Below are 10684 nucleotides of genomic sequence, written 5' to 3' on the forward strand. Positions count from 1 at the left end.
AATTTGGAGACCGCCATCGTGCCGGGCACACTCAATTATAGTAGAACAACGATTTTGGTCCACGTCGAAAAGGTTCAAATTTGGGGGGTCGCCCATGCCAAATTCTTGCCGCTTGACATCACAGTTGTTATGGCAATAAGCGATGCACGAGCGAGATGCAGAATGCACGAACAAGATTTTTTTCTCGCCTCTGACGATCGTGCGAGTGATTTCGCATTCAAGTGCACTACAAACCCACGAACTCATGATAGGCAATACTGAAAATGACCTTGTTGACGATGCGCCTGTAAGTAAATAAACATTTTCAGAAAACTGAAGTCTGGTTCACAGCGCACCCCCTTAGAAGTAAACTTACACAAGTACCATCGAAACCTGACTCGTGCGAAAATATTTTTGTAAAATATGTTAAAATTTAAAAAAAAAATGTTATTGTGAACTATAATATTTTCCTGTTTTGCCCTAAAGTGGCAAACCACTTGGGAAAGCGATGATAAATCATGTAGCTATGCCAGTGCGTGCGAAGACATAGAAGGGGGAGTGTAGTGCTGAAACATCAGCGACCTCTTACTCATATGAAGCTACATATTCAATAGCACATTTTTTTCTGTCGGTTACGGTTAATAGCTGGCAGTGGCACACTTCCATGCTGCACGAACATCATATCCTCAAAACTACTGGTTACGCCATCTCGAGTTCGCGTTGCTCAAAGAGAGCTTTTGTTTGTTTCTTTTTTAGTTTTGCCTTTTGGCATTTTGCTCCTCTACAGTCGTCTCCGCACGGAAGCGCAGTCTTCCATTTCGAGCGTGCGTACGACGACAAATGCCACCAAGTCTATCAAAAACGTATGATGATGGTGCATGTTTCGTTGCCGCCAGCAGCTCTGTCGCGTATGACTCATTATCCGGCTGTGCTTATGTCGCGCACTCTGTAATATGCGGCATTCAGGTATTACACAGTTACGCGTATATTCTACGCTCGATAATAGTCGATATAGCTTCACTGCTAAGTTGGTAGCAATAATTCTAAATAAAGATTACGTCGGGGCATGTAGCCTGTTCTGTTTCGATAAAGCAACGCTTTTCGCATGCACGGATTTTACTCTATAACTATTTCTTTTCAGTCGCTCTAGATGAATTACAAGCTAAGGAGAGGCAAGATTATATAGTCGGGCACTATGAAACATTCTGGCTTTAAGAACTGCCATCAGCGCAACGGGTTGCTCACAAGGCAGAGTCGGAACGGTGGGAACGTCGCAAAGGCGATGTCTCATCAGAATTGGTTTCTTTTTTTTTCTTTTCTTCTAACATCTTGTAAAGAGGGCGTTAGTCATGCCAAGTGGCCTTGGTTATCCTCTATTGCAAGCATGCCTTTCACTCTCGCTTTCTCCTCTCCCAGAATGCAAGGAGACTACCAGCGTTGTTTAACCCTACGCACAAAAGGAGTGGCCTAGGCGATGACCTACGCACGCTGCGAGTCATTCGCGGGGGCTGGACGCTGCCGCACGAAGTTGTGTGCAGCTCACTAAAAACGCTGGTTGTACTCAACGCCTCACGAAGCTGGGAGTTAATCACAGCATCGCCGCCTGGATATTTCTATAAGAAGACAACAACGGTCTCCCGAACGAGTACAGGGTGGATGTGCTATAAAGCTGTGTGAATGCTAATTGCGATTTACATTCTCTCGCACAGCTAACCCGTCGGCACTTTGTTAGGCTTTCTGCTGGCACGAATGCACAGTATTAGCCAGTCGGAAGCGGAAACAGCAAACACGTGTCGCTGCCCAAGACTCGTATTTAAAGATGTGGACGGTGCTACGATAGCCCCTATAGGTAGCATCGAAACCCGACGCAAGAAGCGAGAGCGAGCGAAGTTTGCACTGACCGCCGCCTGTGCTTTACCAGCCATGCGGACTAGTATGGTGACGACGCAATGTCTTGTTAAGATCATGTTCATTACCTTTATGGTCATCGTGCACGCAGGTAAGTGTCCTTTTTATAATAATTTCAGATTCGCGCTTGTGCTTCTTTAAGAGACTGTGTAGTTGCTGCCGCCTTCGGCGCAGTAATGCTCATTGAAAGCGACGCCCATCTTTGGCAGTTTACGGTCAGCCACAGAAGCAGCATGAAGCTATAAAAAAGCTTTGCGCCACCGGTTTCAAGAAAATGTGCTTAACCGCACCATTTTAACACATCCCGGCGGCGCGAATTCTCAGAGAGTTGAAATTGCGAGTTGAGGTCGCTCATATTCAACAAGTTCCATTTCACTTTAGTTTCTTTGTGAATGAATGCACCTAAGAATTATTATTGTTGGGGCAAATACAACACAGTCTATTTGTCTGCGTTGTTCTGTGAAAATCACAAAAGTAGCCTGAATATCAAGCTTTTCAGGTCAAAGTTTCACGCCACGCTGAAGTCTTCGTTTGAGCTGTGTCGCAAGCAGTCAGTTTCTAATTTTTTTCATGAAATGGAATTATTGCTTCAGTTGCCAGTAGATAACGTTTCATTACAACATTTTAGTGACATATGTCCCGCTTACGGCCGAATTTCTGAAGAAAATATGAGCCTTTTAGGTCATTCACATCACCTCGTGACTAACCATGAACTAATGGTTTGTTTAAAACTACAGAACGTGTATGACAAACTCCGTCTTGCGTTGTTTAGCGCCGCTGGTGTTTCTATAGCAAGTTTATGGCCCCCTTTTTATGTAACTCTCGCGCCTCGCACTGAGGCCAACCATTCAGGCACGTCGGAGTGTTCATAGTCCTGAAGTTTAACGTCCGTCTCGTTTGTGCACCTACGGTATATAAAGTTTAACGTCCCAGAACTTCAGCAAACTTTGAGAGACGCTGTAATAGCGGGCTTAGGATTAATTTAGACCACCTGGGGTTTTTAACGTGCACTGGCATGACATGCGTGTGGGCTCGTTTTGCATTTCGCCAGCAACGAAATGCGTCCGCCACAGCAGGGGTTCGACCCTCGGACCTGCGCTGCGTATGTTTTCATCTGTTGACAGACTTCGATAAGCAAGGCAGCACATGCGATAACCTCCCTTCGGCGGTCATATCTCCGAGCTTAGGACGTATAAAACCCTCACTGCTCGCCCAATGCTGTTGCCTCCAAAGGATAAGCAGCAGATATAAGCGGTGAAAAAAATACCGGTTTTTGGCGTATTCTGAAAAGCTTTTCATATCGTGTGTGTCACGCCGCAACTAGCGGGCGTCGTGGTAAAGTATGAGGAGTGCCGCCGAAGGGGAGCAGGGGAATGCGCAGACTAAAGGGAAGGACTGGAAACGGCGTCGCGTGCGAGTGTCGTGCTTCTCGGCCCCCGCGAGTGGGGATTGGTTTCTTCTCGGAAGTCGGTTCGAAACACGAGACGACGACAGGACGGCTTGGATGGACTGGCGCAGTGCTTGTTTTCGCTCTTGAGCTAGCCAGAGCGGCTAACAGTGGCGCGTGTGTTTTAAATTGTTTGTTTCTTCTCGTTGTAGTATCCTCTAGTAAGCCATGGCGGCTTACAGTGAGGCGTGTGTTTTATATTGTGTACTTGTCTTTTGCGTTGTGGCATCTTTCGTCTAAACGATGGCGGGAAAGTCATCTATTGGGTAAAAAGTAAGTTTTGGCGGGAGGATATTGTTTATTGGCTCAGGATATAGTTTTTGGCGGGAATGTAACGAGATGGGTGAGCGCGAAGGAGAGCGCGGGGGTTGGGCGCGTTGCAGCCAGACAGATCGGTCGTGTGTGGCCGGTGGTGGTCCCGGGGCCGAGAGCGTGGAGTTGGAGACGCGAGTTAGTTGAGCGGCGGCCGGACAGGTTGGCCGTGTGGTGGCCAGCGGTGGTCCGGAGTCGTGGAAGTTTTGAGGTTTTATTTTTAGTTAAAATGGAGAGGCCGAAATCATTCGGCATATGTAAATAAGTTGTGTATACATTTGTAATAAATAATTTCTTGAAGAAAGCATTCCAAGTGCCTCACCATCCGAAGACCTGCACACCTGTCTAAACTCACCAGTCGGGAAGTACGTCCCCCGGGTCACTCACGAGACCCGCCCTCTACCGCTCCATATGAACATCGAAGGAGACCAACATCAACATCAACGTGAGAGAGGGAAAAATTCGTGATTGTGTGTGTCTGTGCATTGTTGCGAGAAAACGATAAGACAGTAAAAAAGCGCTAGTGCTGACAAAATTGCATTATTGTGTTGTGCAATTATTTATGCTGTCTAAATGCACTCCACGCAGACGGATACCAGAATGTTCGTAGGACAGGGGCGTTCCGAGAGCTGACTTCGCTACCGACGGCAACGAATGCGGCTGCCAAGTGGGCCGAGGTCGAGGAAGAGCAGGATCCCCCGCGCAACGTTGCGCTTGTGCCGCCGTTCAAGAGTCAGCGCCGCCCTGTGGCGGGAACCAACGCCGGCTGTCGGAAGCGCGTTGTCTGCGAGGCAGCCCGGACCCTGACGAACATGATCCCCATCTCCGACTTCTGGAAGGAGATCGTCAGGTGCGGCATTTCTGTTCGTGTTTTTATGTTATTTTAGAGTGTGAGCTCTTCTTAGCTCGTTTCTCAATTTCGGGCTGTCGTCGGCGTCGACGGCGCCGTCGGCAGCGCACATTGTGAGGAAGACAATGAAGACGATGCAGCAGCTGCGCTTCTTCCTTTGGCAACATCAAAAACATGATCGGTGATCACCCACGCACCAGTGTCCTGCTTAAGTTGTCCGCGCCCGGCGGTGGTGGTTCCAGCCGGATCTACTTTAACTGCTCAGTGTGCTCGTGGTTTCTTCATCATCAGTGAACCGCTTCTTCAACTACAACAATGCCTTCAGTGCTTTAGCTTTTCTTAGCTCGTTGTTCCTCAGTTTCAGCCCCCTCGAAGTTGACGCCATCCGCAGCATAGACCTTGGTATCGCGCCAAGACGCTGCGCCCTAGTAACCGGCCGGCATGTTCATGTTTTCCCGGGAGCGCCGGTGGCGGTGGCTAGCTCGGCGAACTTAGCGGCGCGCAAGGACGCTGCTGCGGCCAGTTGTGGTAGAGTGTGTGACAAGAAAGCCGGCGAGACTGTGCGGAAGGGTCTTGGTGCACAAAGCAACGCGTGTGGCAGTATATGCACTAGAGTGTCGGAGAGGAGTTCAGTGGCTTAGGCCGGAACAATATAAAAATGCTTTGCTCTATCACCGCAGCTCATGCCAAAACATTTGCATTATTCGTAACCGTCCTTGGAGATTTTAATTCTTCTTATTCCTAAAGAGACAGGAATTGAAGGGTCTGCCCCTCGGCCATTCATTGAAACGTATTTCTTCAAGTCCTAGCGTCACCTCACCCCGTGTATTTCAAAAGTGACACAGTAATGTGCACATAAAAATCTATTACCAAAGTTGGCGAGGAAGTGAGAATTATAACTGATGCTTATGCGCCAATTGCGAAGCAGCGGCTATTAGTGCGCCGTAGGGGAATGCTCCGGATTAATGTTGATCACCTTGGATGTTTAACATGTCATGGCGCCGCAAAGCACATGGGTGTTTAGGCATTTCTCCTCCACAACTTCGGCTGCATAGAAAGAGAGAGGAAAGACTATTTTATTTACTTTCTTTAAAACACTTTATAATTGGTCCGACTAAAGCGTAAATAGTATTCCTCTGCCTGGAAGGGCATAACCAACTGGTCGACAACTGTCAGGCAGCAGGAGGGGGTTAGGGAAATGAGGGGACTGTAAAGCAGCCGAAAAGGAGAGAAGCCTTAACCACAGACCAAGTACACACCCTCTAGGTTATTGGACCTCCAGCGCGTCTATACCTCTAACATTACCGCTCTGATTCCTCATGTTCCGGCCGCATCGCTCCATGTGTAACTGTTGGAACGTGCTTTGCTCAGAAGCAGGAAAGCCTTAGGCCTGAATCATCGAGGAGTGGCGAAAAAAAGTTATAGGTGACAACAATGAAAATATTTGTTGAACCTTTACGATTGTTCAATATTACTGCACATGCAAGGCTGTTATCTCGTCGGCTCTATTCACCCTCATAATCCTCACACTCGCCATTACATTGTGCAGAGGAAGGCCAGAGCCGAAGAATGCGTACTTGGCCGCCTTGTCCAAGGGCCTCTTGAACAAGGAGTGCTCGGAAATTTACCCGGACTGCTCTGACAGCGCTGCGGGAATGGTGCTCCCGCTGGTCAGCGAGGTGGTGGGACCCAAGGGGTTCCTGAGTTCTTTCCTGGAGCGACTCGCCACTCCCTCAGCGCCCCACGTGCCCAGAGATACCGGCGTTCAGCGGCCCTCACTGTTCATCGAGAAACTGCGCCAGACCAAACGTCGCTGGAAATCCGAGCCCCGGACGTCGTTAGATGATTTTTAAACTCGTCGCGCTTAGGTTTTATTCCTTCCAGCTGGCATGAACCTTTATCAAATATATAAATATAAAAGGTGCATGTACGGAAATGACTTGTGGAAGGTGAGTAGTCAGACTGACTATGTTAATGTCACCTCGCGGCTGTTACGGAGTGTAAGTCCGTTGCAACTTCCTAAACTCTCAACTGTTATACACGGAAGAGGACATTGCTGTGCCCAGTGTGTTTATCTCCCCTCTTCACGGCAAGATGTGCACTGCAACGATAGCCCAGTGGTTTGAGCATCCTCGTCGCATGCAGGATGTGCGAGGTTTGATCCCCATTGCCGTTAGGTACCCGACGGTAATAAAACGGAAAATAACTTTCCCCTGGCCTGATGCTCAGCTCCACTGATGTGAAATATTTGAAAAATGAATTGTTAACTCCACTGTGAGTAGACTAAAAACACCTAATGCCACGGCGCTCTTTGGTCAAAATCACCTTTGCGCCTTTTAGAATCCATCGTCATCGTCGACTAAAGGATAGCTAAATGCTGACACAGTCAGTCATTCACAAACGTTTCCTAAAGTACAGAAGCCGCACATTATATGTATTGAGTCACAAACTGTTTCCGCAGTAAAGTGAAACTGGAGAAGGAGTATTCCGTAAACTGGAATATTAGAAAACTAGACATGAAAAAGGGTTTATGGTGGTTTAACATTCCAAAGCGAGTCAGGCTGTGAGGGATGCCGTAGTGAAGGGCTCGGGAAATTTCGACCACCTGGGGTTCTTTAACGTGCACTGACATCGCACAGTACACGGGCCTCTAGAATTTCGCCTCCATCGAAATTCGACCGCCGCGGCCGGGATCGAACCCGCATCTTTCGGGTCAGCAGTCGAGTGCCATATAGTCACTGAGCCAACGCGGCGGCGTAGACATGAAAAAGCTAAGTATTATAATACTAGAAAACTACAACAGCCAGCGATCGCAGCTCAATACATGTTATTTAGCTTGACTCGTGTTTGTTCAGACTTAAGTGGGTTGTGCTTTAAAAAAAAAAAAGAAATTCCCATCGTTTTGCTAACAGTGCACACCAGGAGCAGCGCGATTTCCAGGTATCAAGGGCTGCTGAGTAGATAACGCAAACTTTCTTAGGCAGACGCTTCCTTCCTAAAAGCAACGTAGTGGTTCAGGTCTTGAATAATAACAGAAAATTGCTTTCGTTCCGAGCTCTGCTCAAAATCGCGATAAGTCATGCATTTCACTTTCGCCTGCATTTTTTTTTCTCGCGAGGTTAACAATCTTGGCATTAGGCCTCCTAACTCGGCCCATCGAGAACTGACACCTCGCTTAAAATGTCGGTCGATGCAACCACCTGCACCACCGCTGAAGTCTCGAAGTTCACCGGATGCTACCACACGTGCACTCACCAAGTTCAACGCCTCTCGTTTCTTATGCTAATCAGTATCGAACGACGTGCTTCCCCGCAATGAGCCATACTTACCAGACGCTGCGGTTCAGACAAGGTTTTCTCACCAGCGGCCGCCTTTAAGACTGCCGCTCAGAATCTGCCCATAGCGAGCAGATCGAAAAGGAATCCCTTTCGTAACTCTCAGTGCGTACATTAGGCTTCGGTGTCTGGAAGTGCGATGCTATATTCCTCCACCTTCAATTTTTTTTTTGTCTGCAAAGAAATAGCGCGAAGTAAGCAGCAAAGGCGATAACAGGTTTCTGAACCGCCTATGTCTACTATCCTGGACGTTAATAACAAAATGAAACAAAATAGCACTCCAGTAACACAAGTGCTCCACTGTAGTTGAAACAGTTAACAGCTTACTCTGGAGACAAATATTTTGGTCGTAGTAATCAAAAATAATATATGTTCGCTAATAAACAAATGTGTTCACTCAATTCGAAAGTCGCCCTTTGAACTTGTCGTTTCATCACTTTATTCAGCCTCATGCTATGGTCTAGATTAAGACTGGCAATGCTGAAAATAAATAAATAAATGTTCGTATCTACACTTTGCGGTGAAAGCACCAGCATAGATTTTTAGGACGTTGGTTGGTTTCACTGTTTTTCCCCGACTGAGCAATCGCGCGGGCATGTTATTGAAAGGGATTTTAGAGATCCGCATCCGCTACACGCTCGCACAGCAACAAAATAATTCAAGGATTCAGTGTACTTAAAACAGTACTATGCTACATTTTAAGGCCCTAGTATATTCCAGCAAGGTAATAAAATCGAGAATATGCGTTCGCTGAGCACAGCATTCATTTTAAACGACACCACGCTGAGTGGCGAGGTTTAATATTTGTATCGCTGGCACGCCAGCGCATACCATTTCATCACGTTTACTTATAATTGCGGTAAACATCTGGTCCTTCAGAAAACTCGCAGTACAGTTGCAATGAAAAACACAGAAGGGAATTTACATTCCCTCCAAACAAGAGAGGCACAGATCCGTGCGTCGCTCTCACAATTATCTTTGTGCGTGATAGAAAATAAGAGGGCCCCAAGAATTAACGATTCTTGAATTTTCTTAGCTGAAGAGAAAAATAAAAAGGAAGAAGTAGAGGGAACGGAGGGATGGAGTAGCAAGAGCAGATTCAGCTTGCGCTCAGACCGAAATGAGCTTGCATCATGAGGCGGTGATAAAGTAACCACTGCCAGAAACAGAAAAGCAGTTGTAAGCGCCCTGCAGAGCGAAAGAGTGGGGTGGGGGGTTGCAATTACTCTTCCCGGCAGCAACCAGTCAGGAATTCGATGCTGATGAGAAAGATACCTCTGTTTGCTTTCATTGGAAGCGCGCCGACGCCCGCAGGGGCGCGTAGCATGAATGGCTGAAAATTTCTCTCTCTCGGTCTCCGTCTAATGAACATTTTTCTTCATGGCCTTCGGCATGACTCGCACAGAGAAGCGTGGCCACCACGCCGACAGGCGAGCGCAGCCTTTATCCTCGTGCAGTTCAAGCGACAGACCACATGGCTCCTTCTTTCAAGTGAAGTCAACTAACAAATAGGTGCTGCGGCTGCAAACGCTCTTGACGTCGAGTAACTGTGACCTTACTTCAAGCGCGCCGGACGCCGCGATCTATGGCGGGTGTCGCGCTAATTAGCTGCGACTTTTGAAAACGAGTCGGCCTTGCATTGTGCGCATAAGTTTGCAACAGCCATATTCGACTGAAAACGCTATGCTCAGTTCTCGACGTTTGGTTTCTCCGCGGAAATTCTTGCGTCGCATACTTCGCGTTTATGTTTTTATTGCTCGTTCTCGTTATAGCAGCGTTTCCAGCACTGAAACGCAAGTGAAACTGGTACGATTTTAATTTTTGTTTGCGTTTCAAATCCACCTTTAATGCTGGCCTTTTAATTTCCTTTTTCCGATTTTTTGTCCCGCCTACAACGCTATTCCTACACCCATCCTTCTCTTCCTTTGGCTCTCACAATCGCTCGCTCGCTCCGACGGCGGTGGCGGCCTTCAAATATATAACAGTATACTATCAAGATAGTCATCCCCTTTACCCCCGCCCTTGTAAATGCCTCAAGAAGGCAGCTGATTGGCTCCTCCTCATACACTCATATGCCCAGCAGCCCTAAAACATTTTGACCCCTCCTTTAACGGCAGCTGCCCGCACTGTACAGCGGTGTCTTCGGACACCTATCACATGGTGTGGGCCTGCCCCTCCAACACGGCTATCCCCCCCCCCCCCCCCCCCCCCCATCTCCAACCCAACCCGGGAGGACTGGGAGGTGATCTTGCTCAGCTGCCACGACTTACAGGCCCAACAAACTTTATTCGGGCGCGCCCGGGCGGCGGCCACCGCCACTGGGGTCCCAAACTACGGACCTCCACCTGGTGCTTGTAAGGATCGATCTCTGACGGGCTGATCCAAACATACCTCCTGTACCTTCCTAATAAATGTTTTCACCACCGCCACCTCTGCATCGAGTGCAAGCTCCGCTCGCTCCCACCACGGGAGCTATTGCAGCGCGCCTTCTCCTCCTCCTCTCTCTCTACTTTCTCTCTCGCACTCCTTCGCTCCAAAACGTAACCCTCCGGTCACAACGCCGAGAAGAAATTTTGAAGAAACGAGGGTCATACTGCTAACGCATTAAGATGTCCGTTTTCCCCTGCAACGTTATCGACCCTTAGGCAACGTCGTTAACCGTAATTCGTTTTTCTACTGCTTCGTACCCATTTCTTCTCATAAGTGCTCGTTCGTGTAGGAGCTGCTGTTCTGACTTTTTCGTCCCTTGTTTGTTTCACTGCCTTCAATGAGCCCTTCTAGTAATTCTGACCAACTCTGCATCCAAAAGTTTTCTCTTCCCCCCTATAGCAAGGCGAAACACGAGTTCTCCAT

At 48.0% G+C, this 10684-nt stretch overlaps 1 protein-coding gene across 1 annotated transcript; it reads left to right on the top strand.

The window, feature by feature from the left end:
• Positions 1-1841: 1841 nt before the first annotated feature.
• Positions 1842-10260, top strand: LOC149372103 (uncharacterized). The gene is made up of 3 exons (XM_089566465.1): positions 1842-1978; positions 4235-4496; positions 6046-10260. Exons 1-3 carry the CDS (start codon positions 1903-1905, stop codon positions 6347-6349), a joined length of 642 nt encoding a protein of 213 aa, XP_089422591.1. The 5' UTR covers positions 1842-1902; the 3' UTR covers positions 6350-10260.
• Positions 10261-10684: the final 424 nt, after the last annotated feature.

The sequence above is a fragment of the Amblyomma mixtum genome, chromosome 1, assembly GCF_055824585.1.
Source record: "Amblyomma mixtum isolate Tamu chromosome 1, ASM5582458v1, whole genome shotgun sequence".
Lineage (NCBI taxonomy): Eukaryota > Metazoa > Arthropoda > Arachnida > Ixodida > Ixodidae > Amblyomma > Amblyomma mixtum.